General features: G+C 47.6%; 1 protein-coding gene across 1 annotated transcript; it reads right to left on the bottom strand.

Annotated features, from left to right (window-relative positions):
• Window positions 1-968: 968 nt before the first annotated feature.
• LOC119436191 (F-box/LRR-repeat protein 12) lies at window positions 969-8810 on the bottom strand. The gene is made up of 3 exons (XM_037702973.2): window positions 8502-8810; window positions 2409-2631; window positions 969-1511 (listed from the first exon to the last, which is right to left on the bottom strand). The coding sequence occupies exons 1-3, from the start codon at window positions 8582-8584 to the stop codon at window positions 969-971; spliced, it is 849 nt and encodes a 282-aa protein (XP_037558901.2). The 5' UTR covers window positions 8585-8810.
• Between the last annotated feature and the right edge of the window lie 10003 nt (window positions 8811-18813).

Here is an 18813-nt window from a genome sequence, read left to right as displayed (position 1 = left end):
TTCTGCGGTTCCCAAGTTTGACTGATTGAATAATGTAATAAATGTGTGATGCAATCTTCGCAACGCTTCCAATTTGTCAGACCTTTATTTTCAGTAGCTCCTTTCGCAACCTGTGGCTTCAGCTGCACATCGCGTCAAGAGCTTAGATATTTATCAATACTCCAATAAGATCCCGTAAATATATACATAAGGTGACAGACGTTAATAGCGTCCAATAAATGAAATTAATAGTTGCGGCTCTGAGCATTATAGGGTGGTGTGCTGGTGTACTGGGTGATCTAAAGTTATAAATTTTCAGGTTAGCATAAATTTATAAGCAGCGTTGAACATGTTTTTATTCACATACTGTGACCAACTCTGGACAATGTTTCTAGATTGTGTAAAGGGAAAATGTTGGTAGGAGGTTTGAAATAATTAAGTCATAATGAGGCCTAAAAACTGTCAGTAGAAAGCTGGTAGGATGTTGACAAAGTATACAAACATGCTTCTATTCAATGTTGGTGGCCAATTGTTAGAACAATGTTACTAGGGTGTCTAAAGAAAGCGCTAGTAAATTTTTAATAGGACGTTTACAGATAGCCTATGAACATGCTTCAATTTAATGAATGCTAATAGGAGGTCTAAAGAAACGTGTTTCTACACAGTTAGTAGGAAGTTCACAGACAACCTATGAGCATGTTTCTAAATGTTGGTGGCCAATTGCTTCTAGGGTGTTACTAGGGAGTTGTTAGGAAGCCTAAAGACCGATGGAAGGATTTCTATTGACTGTTGGTAGGTTCTAGTAACAATAGTCTAAAAGCGGTCTAAAACATGTTGAGAGAAAGTTTTATAAGGGCACGGAGTTGTCCACAGAACGCCGCGCTGCGCTGGCGGGTTGCCGGGTCCCACCTCCAGGTACTGACAGGAACTGGGTAGGTACTGTTCCACGTGCTCCTTGGCGGCAGGCGACATGTCGGCACTCGTCGCGGCTAACCACTGCACCGGGGCGTCATCTGTAGGAGCTTGTTCAAATGCAGCTCCTGTATCTGCGTGCACCTGAGGCAGACGTGGGTGAGGCGGAGCGGGCGTTGGTTTCTCAGGAGGCGCCAAACCGTTTCGAACACCTCCCCATCGAAGCCTGTGTGGCCCAGAAACAGATACTGGAGGTTGGCGCCCTGAAGGAGCACCACCTGCACCTCCCGGTTGCAGACGAAGATGCGCTCGATGTTGAGCAGGACAAGGTTGGTGATCATCGGCCTGCTCGGGGCAAAGCTAGTGGCGAGGAGTGGGTAGCAGCCTTCGAGCACCAGGCCGCGCAGCGAATGAAACTGTGTAAGTGAAGCCATGTCGAACCACGGCAAGAAGATGCAGTTGGCCAGGTCAAGAAACCGCAGGGAGCTGACCGCCAACGGTTCCCGTTTGTCTCGAAAGACGTCGGTAATAAAGAGAGACCTCTTCAATGACAGGTGCGTGAGCCTGGTGGTGAGGTCCGCCAGAGAACGTTCCAGCCAAGCGTCAGTCAGCTGCAAGACCTGCGAAACGTGAGGGGAGGATTTTCTTATTGCGAAGCTGTTTATTTGGGACGACAACTGCTGGCAAACGTGAAACGGTAAATGCGCGAGTTTTGAGTGTGTGGGTCCTGTATGGTCACACGAGTAAGTGTGGAAAGTAGGTGCCCACTGGGTAGACGAAGGCTCGAAGGGGGTGTGGAGGGTGTTGCATTTCTTCCTCGTTTTTATTAAGCTTGGCTGAGAAATTTCGGCCAAGTTTGGGTTACGCTTTTGACCTCGTCGCGCATTCTGAGCCACGGTAATATGTTTTATAGAAAGCTTCCATGCCAGCATAACTGTATTTCAGTAATTGTAACAGCGTGGTTGTCCCGCGGCGTGCTGTACAGGCAGCGCCGCTACGCGCCAGGTGTAGCCACACCAAAAATGAAGGCGTCCGGTGTGATTGCCGCTTAAATTATTTACTCTTCTATAAGACGTTTAAACTCCTAATTTAAACAGCTTAACTTATTAAAAAATGTCTTTCTTTAGTAATTCCGGTTAAAAGCTTAAGGCCTTGGTGTGGATAATCCAGATACCGTGTTTTTAAACGACCGATGACCTTTTGAGTGTTTCGGGATATCACGTGTAATCGCTGAACAGCTCCTAGCTCCTGTTGCATTTGGCGGTTAACGTGCATTGGGTGCACGCCAAAGAACCCCAACTGGTCAAAATTAATCCGTATCATCCCACTACGGCATGCCTCATCATCAAATCGCGGTTTTGGCACCCGTAAAACCCCAGAACGTAATTTTAATTTCAGTTTCTACCCATCTGAGGTGCCACAGCTCAATGTACGCAGGTCGGATTAGCTTTATATATATATATATATATATATATATATATACCCCGGTGTATATATACTAGCCGTAGCGTGCTAACCTTGAGAGAAGGGCAGTGGTCTCTTAGGTGTCCGAACACCATGGCTGTGGGTCCACGTGCAGTGGCTGTTTTGAACCCCGTGATCTTCAGCTCGACGAGGTTGGCGCCAGCGTTGTCACGGACGAGGTGCCACACCTGGAGAGCTGACAGCGGTTGCGAGGTCACATTGATCACCCGCCGGAGTGACCAGTCGCGAGTCACTCGCCTCCACCGTCGGCACACGCTGAAATGCACAAATGGTATTGTCATACGTCGGTATGCGCGAGTTTCTAGAAGTGCGTTCGAAATGCCTGAAAATTAGGGAAGGTGCGATAATTGAGCCATTTCCTTGCGTTACTTTTACTACAGAGCCTATAGGTCGGCAAAATCACTCATGAGGCCGAATGAGCCCAGCTGAATATAATTTTGACGAGTCTGAATCCGAGTGAATCCTAAAGAATAAAAAAAAAATTTTTTTTTCGGTGAATCTGAATGGAGTAGTGATAATTTTGCCGACCTATAATCAATTTCGGAAAAGGCATCGCTAATATCGCGGCGACGGCGGCAACGTGCTCCGAACAAATCCTTTAAAAACGATTAAAAAGAACTCCAGCCCAGAACTCCGCGCCAGCTGCGTTGTCGGTAGCGCAACGCCCGGATCTATGCTGCATCCTAAAATCACTGAACATCTTCCAATTTCCTACACTAACATGCCAGCTTTGCGTATCCTCGTAGCGTCTGCCTCAAGCGCCGAAACCATCGCAGCGCCGGAAACGCAAGTTGCCGCCGCTCAGTCTATAGACTAACGGCGCCATGCTACGACACGCTTAAAGGGACACTAAAGCAAAACAATAACTCTGCCGTCGTTAATTACACTGTAATAGGTCAATTATTAGAAGAGAAAATGAAGCTCAAAGTTACGTTTTCTTGAATTTCGCGCGGAAAACCCAACGTCAACACTTCCGTGTGAGGTCACGACTTCTAAAGTAATTTTTCGTATTTGGGCCACGTTGGCTCAGTAAAGGTTCGCGAAACTTGCCATATTCAGTCTTGGGCTGAACGCCCGTTTCCCGTGCATTGGGGACACGTTAAAGATCCCCTGGTGGTCAAAATTAATCCGGAGTCCCCCACTGCGGCTTGACTCATAATCAAATCGTGGTTTTGGCATGTAAGGTTTTGGCTCCTAAAACCCCAGAATTCAATTCAACTCTTGTGGGATCTGTAAAGCAACCTCGGACCCGAAGCGTCCCCAACGAAGTACCCAACGACCAGAAGCAACATAGAACCCAATGAGCGTCCGAGGTTGTTGCACAACCTCGGAGACGCGCTGAAGCTATAGGAGCAGCACGAAACTCTCGCTAACCGCTGCTGCCGCTCTTCATCACGTCAGTGTTCTGACAGCGGATGTCCGCGGTAATCAAGCTTGATCTCTTCGTGTTTGACTGTGTGTGCGTGACACGATGCTTGTTAATTAGTAAGCGAATGTTTACTGCAATTTACGCGGACGATAAAACTATACGACCCTTACTTCGTATAGTTGTCTAATAATTTGCTATCACAATCAATGTTTTACCTTTCGGACGAAACTGCGCGCTTTTAATGCACTTAGCATTATTTGCCTGTTTCACCCACTCTGGCAGGCTGCTGCTGTCTGCTATTCATCCCCTGAAACGTCACTCTCGCTCGCGAAAAATAACAAGGAAATTACATATTAGACTGATGAAAGTGAGAACGCGCGCTCTTCTAGTTGTAGTCTCAAGTTTGCACTCTTTTGGGCTTATCTTGTCCCCAAACAATAATCGTCATCCATCTTGCGTGTTCGACGCCAACTAGGGTAACTAGGTATGTACCACTGGGAATGTGCCGCTATACAATGAAGAAAAAGATCCCTTAAATTTATCCGATTCATAGGGGAATCGAAACCACGCAACAAACGTTCCTCAAGGACGGCAACCCGACGCATTGCAGGGTGCGCCACAAATGCACTGGGTACGTGCCGCTTTTCAATGAACGCCTTTAACGCCAACGCTTTAGCGAACAGCGCGATGAATTGACTGGGTATCTGCTGGGTAGCTCCCGCTCTTCAGTGAACCTCTCGCCAGCTTGCGTCACTGTGTTTGTGCCACTAAGTGAGCATCAAGCGAGGGAACAATCCTCAGCGATCGCAGGCACCATCGCGCCACGTTTCTCGTCTCGGAGGCCACGCTCGGACTTCTCGGTTGTGCCACTGGATGGCGCAGCGTGTCCAGAATGAAGACTGGAGCGGACGCATGCCGCGTTTCTCAGCGTTCGCACGCACCGGCCCGCCATCCATTTAGGAGGCCACGCGCAGGCTTCGCGGCAGCGGCGCCAGATGGCGCTGAGTGTTCTTATGAAACACTTAGGGAATGCCATCGAGCAAGTGATTGGAACAAAGAAAATTCCCGTTGGATGGCGTGAAAGAAAGATGAATCTCATCTTTAAAGGCAAAGGAGATAAGGATAAGACGAGCTCGTACAGGCCAGTTACAGTAACGTCGGTGATATATAGAATGGCAATGCAAGCCATAAAATTACAACTGTCGAAGTGGGTGGAGAAAAACGATTTATTGAGGGAACTACAGAATGGGTTCAGGCAAGGCAGACGCTTAGAGGACAATATGTTTGTACTAACTCAGTGCATAGAGATTTCAGTAGCTCAGAAAAGACCTTTATGGATAGCATTTCTAGATATTAAAGGAGCTTATGACAACGTAGACAGGGAATTGTTGTGGGATATTCTTCAATACGAAGGCATATATGACGATTTCGTGGAGCTGCTGAGGGAGATATATAGAGACAACCAAGTACAAGTGGTATGGGAAGGTCGAAAAAGAAATGAAATGGCGGGAATTCACCAAGGATTGAAGCAAGGATGCCCTCTGTCACCATTGTTGTTCACGCTTTACGTCAAGGGTATAGAAAGACGACTGGAAAACAGCGAATTAGGTTTTGATTTATCCTACATGCGTAATGGACAAATGGTGCAACAGAAGCTCCCCGGACTGATGTACGCAGACGACATTGTGCTACTAGCGGACAATAAAAAAGATTTACAGATACTTGCGAATATCTGTGGGAATGTAGCGACAAATCTAGGCCTTAAGTTTAGCACAGAGAAATCAGGAATTACGATCTTTAATGAAGAGACGAGTAACTTCGTGGTGTCAATTCAACAGCAAGTAATACCTATAGTGAAGCAATACAAGTACCTCGGCGTACACATAAACGAAGGAAAGAATTACTCAAGCAACCACCAAGATAATCTGAAAATAAAGGGGAAGCGGAATGCAGCAATAATGAAACACAGAGCACTGTGGGGTCACAATAAGTATGAGGTGGTGCGTGGAATCTGGAAAGGAGTAATGGTGCCAGCGCTAACATTCGCAAATACCATTCTATGCTTAAAATCGGATATCTTGTCGGGTTTGGAAGTTAACCAAAGATCAGTAGGCCGGTTGGCTTTGGGAGCCCACGGTAATACCACAAATGAGGCAGTGCAGGGTGACATGGGTTGGGCCTCTTTTGAAGTCAGAGAAGCACAGTGCAAAATTAGTTTTGAAGAAAGGCTCAGGAACATGGATTAAAATAAATGGGCGGCTAAAGTGCACAAGTATCTCTACATGAAAAGCGTGGACACAGAATGGAGGAAGAGGTCAAGGAAGTTGGCAATCAAGTACAGGATAATCGAAACTGTAAATAGACAACCAGGAGCCATCAGAAAGAAAGTGAGAGAAATAGAGACCGTGAATTGGATGCAACGAATGGAAACAAAAAGGACAATGGAGACTTACAAGAATGAGAAGAAAGAAATTAGAAGGGAAAATCTGTACAATAACACAAAGGGCAGTGCCTTGCTATTTGAGGCTCGAGCCGGTTGCCTAAGGACCAAAACATACCGGAGCAAATATTCGGAACTAGATGAGGCATGTGTAAGCTGCAGTAAAGATCCAGAGACCACTCAGCACATCCTAATGGAATGCTACGGGATCCACCCAGCGAGAGCCATAGGAAACGTGCAACTCCCAGAAGCGCTTGGATTTAAAGTGGAAGGAAACATCAACAGATCAGCCGTAGAGATAAGCAAGAGACGATTAGAGTACTGGTGGAAAAATAGCAGGGAAGAGATTGATACGACCGGATCTCTTAAAATCATATAGGTAGCGCTACAAGGTAAATTTTTGAAAAAGATAAAGAATGATGAGAGGTATACAAAAAAAAACTAGATAAAGAACATGTATAGTATACCTGATTAAATCAAGCAGGCTAGGTGACTATTTGTCGCCGCCCCGTTTCAAAGGGGATGCCAATAAATCATCATCATCATCGAAGCGAGAAAGAGGAGTTCCGTTGCAGTACACGCCTCATATATAACTCGTTTCGACGGTGGCAGTAAATCGTGCCGCTATATTAACGCGACAGCGTTAAGGGCCCCATGTCGCAGAAAACCCGGCGTCAGCGTCGGTGCCGGCGTCAGCGTCGGCGTCCGTGGCGGAGAAAATCATCCCGAACCACCGCGACCGTGCAGGCCCTCCGCGCGGCGAAAGGTGTTAGTGAACAAAAATTGAATTTCTCACAGTAAAATCCGTCAGAAAAATGGTAAAGTACGACTTAACCACAACCTGCAGACATGGTGGCGTCGGATTGTAATTTGAATGTACGAGAAAACATCATTCTGTTATCAAGAAACTCAAACACAAACCCCCTTTTCCAGCATTTATACCATACCAACAGCGGCGCGCTCGGGTAGGTTACTTGTGAAAATCCTATCCACATGGCGCTCGCATCCTCGGCAGGTCAAATTGGGACACGCGCGTGCGTCGAGGCAATATATATAGCAAACAATTAATAAAATAATAAAAAGAAGGTGCTGGGGCCTTTGCGCTTTAATTATAGTGAACTAGTATATTCTAGTTCACTATAGTTTTAATATAAGACGACTTATATTGCCCCCTGGAAAAACGTATGGCCAGCAATGCATTTCTGTCTAAAGTGCAGCCGACTATAAGGGGATCGGGGTAAGCTTGGTGTTTCCCACGTTCTGTGTTATAGTGAAACCGACTCAAAGAAAAATGCGATGCGAACGGGGCCCGAGATCGCGTTCCACTCAGGCGAAGCGTCCTCCAATTTTTCATTCAATGCTAACGCATTACCGTCGACCGTCGTCGTGAGATGGGTTCTGCCGCAATTTTTTTCTTTACCGACTAGGCCACGATTGCGCGCCTATGCTTCTCTCGGGCAAAAACTACCTACGTCCTTGACACGTTCGGTGCGTGCGTCGCGTGCAAGTTTCTGGCATGTTTGCCTCGTGGCAGCTCGCGCTTTGAGACGCTGCAGTACTTCACTCGTAGCAGCTAACGCTACGCAGAAGCCACAATGTACCGCCTTTATGATCGGTCCTGTACCAACGTTTCATCGTCGGAGTGCAAAAATCATCGTTGTTATAACAAAGACCACACGACATGCATATAGGTATCGCTTGCGCTCGTCCAGAACACGGTATGTAGAACCCAGCAATCGGCATGTCGTAAATTCGCGTGGAGCGTCACCATCTACCGTCCTTTTGCTTCTGTCGTACACACACACGCACGCACACACACACACACACACACACACACACACACACACACACACACACACACACACACACACACACACACACACACACACACACACACACACACACACACACACGCACCACACGCACACCACGCACACACACACACACACTTGCAACAGGCACATAGATCACGTTAGTCCACTTGGTAACGCTTTGCGTAATTCCAAACGATACTATTCGGAAAGAGCAGCAGCCACAGTCACCAAAGTCCCGCTATGAAACCTTCGCCTTTAAAACTGTAGTGAACCTGAAGTACAATTATTTAGAACGCCTCCATGCTTCCATCAGTCTTCCTCACCCGAGAATCTAATCGCGACCTCGCAGTATGGTGGTTGTCAAGCTAGAGTGAGCTGTGATCAACGACTATGGTACAACAAGCAGACGCATCTCTCTGCAAAAAGGCGATCCACAATTACGAACCCTTCGGGAGAGGCCGCTAAGTTGCCTGCTTTGAAATGAGAAGGACAGCATAGTTACCGTGAGCATTTGCATATGGCCTGGAACTGGAGATGTCGGAAGACTTCCAGCAAAAGGCTGTCCGGCAGGCAGTCGATGTCCATGATATCGGCGCTCCGTCAGATGCTGAAGGCGACAGTCAGCACTTGCGTTCGCACGGTCTCCTTGTTCTCTGGCGGGCGTCCAATGTCCTTTTTCGAATGTGACACGTGTAAGCTGCGTTCTGGCCTCAGGTGCGCGTGCAATGCTGGGAAAGCTACGCAAGAGGTTCGGTAATCAAAATGTATCGCTCTGCGCATCTCGTGGCCACGCTCTTGTTCGCGCGAGCCCAGGGCGAGCGTGCACGTGAGGCGCCGAGACGGGCCCCCTGAAAATGAAAAACCACAAAAGGATAACAACGAAACGTAAAACGATCTAAAAGAATGTATTAAGTGCCGTATAACACAATTTGTTCATTTCTAAGGTATAAAACTTTTTTTTTATTTATTATGGGGCTTACATGAAGAGCAATGTCACGTAGTGGCTGGTAAGAACACCGAACTATTGCTTGGTGCGAACGCAGCTACTACAAGAATTCTTGCTATCTGCCATAGCTTTGCACAACGCGATATATGGAACGGTGTACTGTTATCGGTTATCTCTGATCTGACCAAGCACTCGTGTGCACATGCTCTGTGACGTCACTGAGGAAAAGGGATAAAAAGCGGCTGTCTAATAAACACGGGGCTTTTTGGGTACGTGGCTACATCGGAGTGGCGTCAGTCATTCGCCCGCATCAACGCAACGGCAGCGGACACGACAACGGAGTCAGAGTTTACGTGGAAATTGATACGCATGAGCTCCAGTGGATGGTTTAGAAATCCGCGTATATGCTTTGCACGACGTGGTTGTGGCGTTCACAATGGGAGCCATGTAAAGTAACTCTTGTTAACAATTACCGAATAAGGGCATAACCAATGCGGTTACAATTACGCCAATTATACCATGCTTTTTTTTTGCGGTTTTTACTTCTGTTCAACAATTTTTTTTTCGCTGAATATAGTTTTCCAAAATAGACATCCCACGGTTTTTTTAAGGTCATTTTACCGGTTTTTCTTTTTCTGTGACCGTCTATTTCATTGATCACCAATTTTGTTGAAGTTGGCACGTGCCGTGTGCTGTAGTTTCATGCAATACACATAGATAAATACCACTACAGGGCGCAGGTGTGTGCAGTATCGAAGATGGATCTTACAGACATACATAAGGTAGCATGTACCTTACATGCTACCTTACGATACTCTTTGGGTATCTTGTATCTGTCATCATCATCATCATCTTCATAGGTCTATACATGTTAAATGAAGTCCGAACGTCTCTCCGAGCGATTGCACAATACGCTCTCTTGTGCATACTGGCACCATCTTATGCTTGCCAATTTCCCAATTTCGTCAGCCCGCCTATACAATTATCTGCCGTGCTCGACTCCGCTTCCCTTTTCTTGATGTGCACCCATTCTGTAACCTCTCAGCCTACAGCTTCAATCCAAAGCGTTCAAAGGAATGTAATTGAAAAGCTACACGGAGGCATTTGCAGGCAGCACCTTACTTGTAGAAAGCACGAAAAATGCGCAAGGGTCAAGATAAAGTGATCACGAAAGGTACATACCATTAGCCCTCGACGAACATGGATATTGAAGTCTCACAAATAAAGCCATTTATTGCTCGCTAGACGGATATTGGACCACTGCGGTCAAAACAACTGAAACTAATTGGTGAGAGCCCGGTTCAACTAATTCTGTAGGCAGCGGCTCGCATATGATCCCGCCACTGTTTTCACCTACCCGTTATGACTGCTGAACTATGGCCTCTCGGTCCATAATTAGCACCGCCCTGTGTCATTGGCTGAAACAAGAGTAGCTTATATGTACTAGAAAACGTAACGGTTAAGGCGAACAACTGCTCCATTGCGACGAGTAGTACAGGAAAAATACCCACAATATACAAGCTCGCCGAGCTTTGCGCTCAGCTCTGTAACTCGCATTCCTGTTCGGCTACAGCGACTAGCCCGACCAGCACATGCTTTTACTTAATCGCTTATGCCGTTCCGCCAGCCGCCATAAAATCGATCATTTCAATACCTGTAAATTGTGGCAGTTCTGAAAGAAAAAGAAAGAACATCACCATCGACAGTTTGGTTTGAAATTTAAGCTATTTGTGTGGCGCGTAGGGATGTAATACTACTTAGCATACATGATCGTTAGCGCGCATTGTATTCACTGCGCTTATCGGCTCAAAATGGCCTGACCTGGTGAGGGGCCCTTTAACGGAATGCATGAAAACTATTTTGAAATGATAATTATCTATCGTTAACTGGTTTCAAGCGGATCGCAAAAGATAAGCTATATACTAATGACTGCTGATTTCCCACCGTTGCGTACGTCTAAACACGGCCACATGTCTCACCTAGTTTTTATGAGTACCGGTTTGATAATTGCCCACGTGGCAAACACACTCCGCCTGCACTCTGAAAAACTAGAGTTCCGGAAGTGTGCACACAGTACGGCAATCTCGCCTCCCTAATAAAATTAAAAGTGCACATATTTCATGTTCGGTAGACGAGACAAACCGGTAAGCGACAAAGAATCTCTGAGCGAATAAGAAAGAGGGTTATAGAATTTCCATATCGTGGCAAAACATTTATAAACGCGTCTTTACATGCAACTACTTCTGCTGTTACTTTTACTTCTCTAATGCTAAAATATGTTAGGATATTTTTCCAGTGCTCCCAAAATTTCTATATTTTAAAATGACATCACTACCGCCGACGCAAGTTGGTCTAACGGCTGGTTTCGAACATGGATTCTGTTGCCCGATGCTCCACCCATCAGACAATGAACTATTTTTGTTTTCTTTATTGCCGGAACTTTCACGTAGCGAACACAAATTGCATCAATTTTTTTCCAATGAAAGCAATACATAATAATGCATATACACGCACTTTCAAACTTACATGCATAAATAATGTGCGGTCAGCCACATTGTGGCTGGTCATGTCATGTTTAAAATTCATTTAATATTGCGAGGGGCTCAATCCTCGTCAGCCAATCCGGGGGGCATTCTTGATCTTTAATTACGTCAATGAACTTGGAAGCATCCTCCCGGAAAAGTAGTCGTCGTTGCGGCTCAAGGTGGCGTTTGGGCCAGGAATCCACCAAGCCCATTAATGAGTACGTCCGGTAGTAGGAATGAAGGAAAAAAGGGGTTAATTTACATTATTTACACTGGCCCCTGGTACGGAAGCCCACACCATCAGGAGCATATTAAACGTCTGAGTTCCCATCAGGACACGTCAGAACCATTCCACTGCACCACAAGTCTCTGCTTTTAATACAGTCGTCTTCCCTAGGAGACTAAACTACGGAATCTGATGACGGTATCTCGGCCAATCCTAATCGTCGAATCGGTCGAAACATCCCTCCCATGTTGACGCACCGTTCCGCCGGGCCGCGTATTTCCAATTGCTAGTAGGTACAGCGTTTGACCGCTGGCGCCACGCTGCGCCGCTCGCGCGTACCATGTTTCTAGCCGCCGCCGTTGGAACGGAGGAGGCGTTGACGGAGAAAACGCTGGGCTGGTGGTGACTATCCTGCTGTTGGGATCGGTGGTATTATAAACGCATCACTGTTTTGATGATCCAAATATGATCTCACTATCAGGGAGGGAGCAGTCTACCTGACTGAAGCAGTATTTTTTTATTTGGGGTGTTGCTACGCTGCGCTCCGCAACACCCCAACGACCGCCGCTTCGGGTCGGTGCCCGGCACCACGGCTGCCGCCGTGGCACCGGGGTTCAAGCGACCGCGCTGGCAAACAGAGAGGGAAAAAAAAGAAAAGCGTGATATTAAGAAAAAAAATTCTAGCCCAGGCGGGATTCTAACCAGCGTGCGCCGTAGCCACTCGAACCCCAAAGCGAGCGCCGTAGCCACTCAACCATAAAGCCACGCTACCAATGTTTGCATTCATGCAAACCATATGATTGCGTTCGAGCGCCCTCGGCGAAAGAAACCACCTAGAAACGCGGTACGCGCGAGCGGCGCAGCGTGGCGCCAGCGGTCAAACGCTGTACCTACTAGCAATTGGAGTGTTGCCGCCGGGCGGGGGGGGGGGGGGGGGGGGGGAGGCCGCATTCTTGAACCTGCGTGGCCATCTGGAAAACCGAGCTCGACGCGGTCCCCACGGTGTTGGTCGACGTTGTCCCTTACATCAATTAGCGGGCTCTGCGTGACGGCCCTCTTGTAAGGATCAGGATTAGACAGAGTGATCTTCACGGTAATTACCGTATCCACGGATGGCGATGGTGGTTGTTGCCTCGACGCGAGCTCCTTTGTTAACGCGTCACAGTCAATCACACGCCTGGTCGCTGTCGGTGCGCGCACTGATGAATGGACATCACTCGTGTCATACGTCCAAGGAATGCGCTTTTCCAGGTTGAGACGTAACATCGTGCAGGCCGTCGGCCAGGCTCACAAAAAATAATGATAATGTGATATGACGCGTACGAAACCGCACCGACGCCTGCTTGACAGGCTCCGCTATACGCTCAAGGCTCATTCACACTAGACTCTAGAGGTTTGTTCGATTCAGAAAAGGTGTACGGCACCACAAACGAAAAGGTGTATGGGGGTGCCAGTTATGGGGTACCAGGCTGCACCCACTCACTGCAAGGTTCAAGGGTGCACTGCACAGCGGCGGCAAAGGCCTTGCACCCCGTGTAATCGAGCACGGGGGTGCAGGGTGCACCGCTGCACCTCAAGATACAGTGTACTAGAAGTACACTGTATATACTTCTAGTACACTGTACCTCGGGGAATCGAAGGCCGAGGTAGGGTAGCTAGAATTGGGTAGTAAGTGGTTCGTGAGGAAAGGGAAAGGTTGACGCTATCTTCTGCAGCCCTTGAGGGAGCATGGCTCAGCGCCGGGTTACAGTGTACTAGAAGTACACTGTATATACTTCTAGTACACTGTACCTCGGGGAATCGAAGGCCGAGGTAGGGTAGCTAGAATTGGGAGGTGTGAAAAGCGCGGCGCGTTTCCCTTGCCAGACAGGGTCCCTCGGTGCGCTGCTGCCGCTAGGGGCGCTGCTGCAGGGGGCGCGGGGAAAATCTGTACGATAACACAAAGGGCAGTGCCTTGCTATTTGAGGCTCGAGCCGGTTGCCTAAGGACGAAAACATATCGGAACAAATATTCGGAACTAGATGAGACATGTGTATGCTGCAGTAAAGATCCAGAGACCACTCAGCACATCCTAATGGAATGCGACGGGATCCACCCAGCGAGAACCGTAGGTAACGTGCAACTCCCAGAAGCGCTTGGGTTTAAAGTGGAAGGAAACATAAACAGATCAGCCGTAGAGATCAGCAAGAGACGATTAGAGTACTGGTGGAAAAAAAGCAGGGAAAAGATGGATACGACCGGATCTCTTAAAATCATAGGCAGCGGTACAAGCTAAATTTTTGAAAAAGAAAGATAATGAGAGGGTATACAAAAATGCTAGATAAAGAACATGTGTAGTATACCTGATTAAATCAAGCAGGCTAGGTGACTATTTGTCGCCACCCCGTTTCAAAGGGGATGCCAATAAATCATCATCATCATCATCGGGGCCGTGCATCCATGCGTGCATCCACCGCCGTCGCAGATTCCCTATTCTATGGATTCCCTGTAAGGTAACGTGACGGCATCACGGGGTTGCTGCTGCGTCGTTTACTTATTTTTTTTTTTTCGGTTACATGATTTTTAGATGCGAAGCATCTTATGCTCGGGGCTATGTCACTCCCTACCTCCCTCCATCCATACAACCGCCGTGCGTCCACACCCCTACTGCGCATGCGCATCCTCCTCCTCCCCCTCCTCTCCTTGTCTCATCTCCTCTCGGCATTACTCCTCTCCTCTCCGACGCTGCTCTCCTCTCCGGATTGCGTAACGAATGGCAACACCTGCGGCTCCGCGCGCGATAATGCGAAGCAGCTTAGGTTAGAGGCGCGACGGTAGGCGCCCCAGAGGCAGCGGCAACAGTCACCAACGCCGCGCGCATTCGTTGCGAACGCGGGCAAAACGCCGACAGCGTCGGCAACGGTTCTGCGCGTTGCTGGTTCTGCTGCATGTCCAAGTTTATACAGCTGATAAAACTGCCTTGAGTCGACCCCATAGCTGCTTCGCATACTACTCAGGGTTCCCCTACGGGAAGATGGTGTAATTTTTTTTAAATTTTACATGGGTCATGCATTTGTGAGCTGTAGTAAAGATGCACTCTAAAACGAAGAAGAAAACTGAACGCTGGTGCATCGTTCCTGAGTGCAATTCTAGCCACCCTAGCCGAGGTGCTCTGCACCGTTAATAGGTTCAGAAGGTGCAGTGAAACTTGGGTGAATCGAATAAACCTTAGGCCGACACAGCACCGATTTTGGTCAGCCGACTGTTGGCGACAGCGTAATCCTTCCTTTATACTATTGGCCACAGCGTTTTCCGTCATGTAGACTGCTGTCGCCAACAGTCGGCTGACCAAAATCGGGGCCGTGTCCGCCTACTGTGATCGAGCATTGAGTGCACCCCCCCCCCCCCCCCCGCTCCTAAGATGTAATTACCGCAGTTATGTTACCCACATAATTCGAGGATTCTCTTGCGTTGCCTCCACATTTTCACTTTTGTTGTGGCTAAAAGCTTACGGCACCAATGTTGGCGCGGACGTGCACGGCCTTTAATTTATACTTTCGCTTTATTTCGGCAAATCCTGACAATAGGGGGGCAAGCGCATTAGAAGCACCAGCGGCGGCTACCTCATCCGTGTTTCCTGACTTTAACATTTTTTGTAAATTTCCGCTGAGACAATTTCCGCACCACGCACAGAAACAATGTATTTAAATATATACAAAGGACAAAGTTTATTATATTTTTTAAAGAGAAAGAGGTAGTCAACTAAATGGATACCTAAAGAATGAATATGTTGATGTATGTTCACCTCACTTCAAATTACTTTGCGTGATTTTTTGAACCTGAAAAAAAAAAAAAAAACCCTGCAGACTTCAGAGCATGAGGGATGGAAACATCGTCTCTTGCATGCAGAGGCCATAAATACGGGGTGTTTCAGCAAACACTTTCAAAATTTTTTAAAGGTTGCCTGTGGCAGATAGCACAATTCTAGTTCATGATGGACGTTACTTGCACAAAAAATTGAAATGCATAATCGACTAATTAAAGAATCACCAATTAGGTTTTTAACATATTAACTAGATGGCCCGTATTGCAATTTACAAATTCTAGCAGTGGAATTCGCAAGTCGGATGCACTAGGAACTAATTCTCAGGATGGCACCAGTTTCGATTTACTAATTCCTGAACATTGCGGAGAAATGCATTTGCTTGCAGTTACTTTTGCGCTTACCCGCCGCGGTTGTATGGTGTTGGACTGCTAAGCATGAGGTCGCGGGATCAAATCACGGCCATGGCGGCTGCATTTCGATGGGGCGAAATGCTAGAACACCCGTATATTTAGATTTAGGTGCACGTTAAAGAACCCCAGGTGGTCTAAATTATTCCATAGTCCTCGACTACGGCGTGCCTCAGAATCAGATCGTGGTTTTGGCACGTAAAATCCCATAATTTGTTCGTTCATACTTTTGTGCTTTGACGCATAAAACGACGTTTTGTTGAGAAAGTGACTGGCACGCCAATGTATTTCTCCGCAAAGTTAGAGAATTAATATCTCGACACTGGTGTCAGCCTGAGATTTAGTTCAAAGTGGATCCTCAATCCACGGCTAGAGTTTGTAAATGGCAACATGGGCCATAAAGTAATTAGCTAAAAACTTAATTGGTTAATTACTCGGTTATGCATTTCAATTTTTTGCGCAAGTAATGCCCGCCTCTTCGAGTAGACGAGCTCATGAACTAGAATTGTACTATCTGCCACAGACCACCTTTAAAAATTTTGGAAACTGTTCGCTGAAACACCTTGTATATAGAATTCACTCAGTAACCGAAATGATGCCAAGCCGGATTCACTCAAAATCAGAATAAATAGAAGTCTAGAAGTCATGCGCAGCAGCGCTTATACTCGGACTCAAAGTACTAAAAAAAGAAAAAAAAAAGAGTGCAGTTTGTCCGGAAAGGCGAAGCAGTATTAGTGATAGCGAAGTAGAAGACTATTACACGAAGGAAGATTCTTACCGTGTAAATCCGTGTAAGTATCGCACCCGTGTAAGGCCCGCACCCATAAGTTGACAGCCAATATTTAAAAAAAAATGTTGCAGTTTCGCCCGAAAGGCGAAGCATCAATTGCGATAGCAAATTAGTAGAGAGCTATTCGGAGTAGGGATAGTAGTTTTATCGGCTGCACAAACTTGGACACATTCGCTTACTAACTGAATTAACAAGCGTGGTGTCAGCACGCACAAGCAAACATGATTAGATCACACTGAATGACCGCAGACGACGACTGCCAAAACGCTGGCAGCAAGCGCAGCCGCCGCAGCGGGCGAAGGTTCGCGCGGTCTATCGCTTCAACGGAAACTGAGCGGCGTATGCACAGCGCATACAAAGGTCAGAGCCGTGTGGAGATAAGATACGGTGCGGGCGACCGCCACAGCCGGGCAAAGTACGGCTGCAGTTGCTGGCAGAGTAGAAGCTGCCCCCACTCCCTCCCGCGCTGCCTTCCCGCTTTCTTGCTTTCGCGTGGGAGATTGAGTGGCCAGTTACCCTTGCGCCCGGTTGCAAGATAAGCATTTGGTGAAGCAGCACAGCGTCGCCCCGCCTCCCTCCCATACCCCCACGGCCTTTCGCGCGCGACGGTCGCGTTTGCTTTCCGCCATGCGTTCGCTCTCCGTGATAGCGCGCGTCCCCCGCGGCGCTTTCACTCGCGCATTCGGCGCGCGGCGACGATTAAATTTATCGCCCTTGGATTTTATACGGAACCTCACGGCGACGCCGACGGCATAAATCCGGTTGAAGTGTCCATATAATTGCTATCGCAATAAAAAAAGACATCCAACCGAGAAGCAATCGCGTTCCGTGCGCCGATTCTGATCGGGCTCAACAGCGAATTGTCGCGCGCAGCATACTTTCGCGCGCCGCTGCTGGATGTCGAGAGGAGGCGATCGCGGAGGTTTACGGCGGATTTCATACTCGTAGTTGGAAAAATGAGGCCAAATGGCCCGGTCCCATGAAAGGCTCGTCAAAATCGCGACAGAAAAGTGTGGCCCTTACACGAGTCTATACGTTAGTCATAGTGACCATATATATTGTAGTAAACATTCACCTAAAATTAAAATAGTAAGCATAATGGACATAGTAAACACGGACCATGTAAACCTGTAAATACCTCACTGGATGACCTCGAGCACTCGCTTTCACAGCGCAAGCATTATGAAGAACGCCGGCAGCGGAGGCGAACGGTTCGTACAGCCGCGCGATTCACCGCAACTCTGAAAATTAGATTCATCATCATCATCAGCCTATTTGTATGTCAACTACTGACGGCCTCTGCGAGTGTTCTGCGATGACCTCTGTCTCTTAACTCTGCAACACTAGTGGCGCAGCAAGACAGTCCGGCAAGGAAGACAGCGCGCATGAAGTTAGCAGCCATCCCTGGTCACCCTTTATCATTGCACCCACCAATGACTACCAACAATTAGATATGGCATGCGGGCCCCATAAGCGCGAGCCGCGCACAGTCATTCACAGTTACGGCAGGGCTAGAGGATAAGACGCGATCTCTCCTTCCCATTCGCGTTTGATTACGTGACCTACAATTCTAACCCGAATATTGAGCGCGTGGGAAATAATGCCCATCAAGCCGCCATCCTTTTCGGCTCACTGTTACGTGCTTTTTCCCGCACCCACATGTATATGGCTTTTGGATTTAATGCAGAACATCACGGCGACGACAACCACGATAACGTGCCTGAAGTGTCGATATAATTGCTTTCGCCATAAAGCTAGAAGTAGAAAATTGTTAGCATATATATATATATACATGGGTAGGTTCCGGAATGCTGGTCCCCCCCCCCCCCCCCCTCGGAAAATTGAAAACTTTACGCCTGTGTCAAGTTCCACGTTTAACGTTTGACAGTGGATATCGTTCTTCGTAAAATGTACAATTTACGCTTTTGCTTGGAACAGAAGCTGGAGCCGATGTTTTCGTCGCCGGTGGCGGAGGCATGCAGCTTCGCAGTCATCGAGTAGGCCCGTTGATCGTGCTGCGGGCGGTGCGCCGGCTTAACTACGTCTACTTTTACGACACCTCTCGCGCGGCATACGTTCTAGGGCACGGGAGGCCGGTTAGCCGTCGGTATATTT

The sequence above is a fragment of the Dermacentor silvarum genome, chromosome 1 (genome assembly GCF_013339745.2).
Source record: "Dermacentor silvarum isolate Dsil-2018 chromosome 1, BIME_Dsil_1.4, whole genome shotgun sequence".
NCBI lineage: Eukaryota > Metazoa > Arthropoda > Arachnida > Ixodida > Ixodidae > Dermacentor > Dermacentor silvarum.
This window is presented reverse-complemented; position numbering and strand designations above follow the sequence as displayed.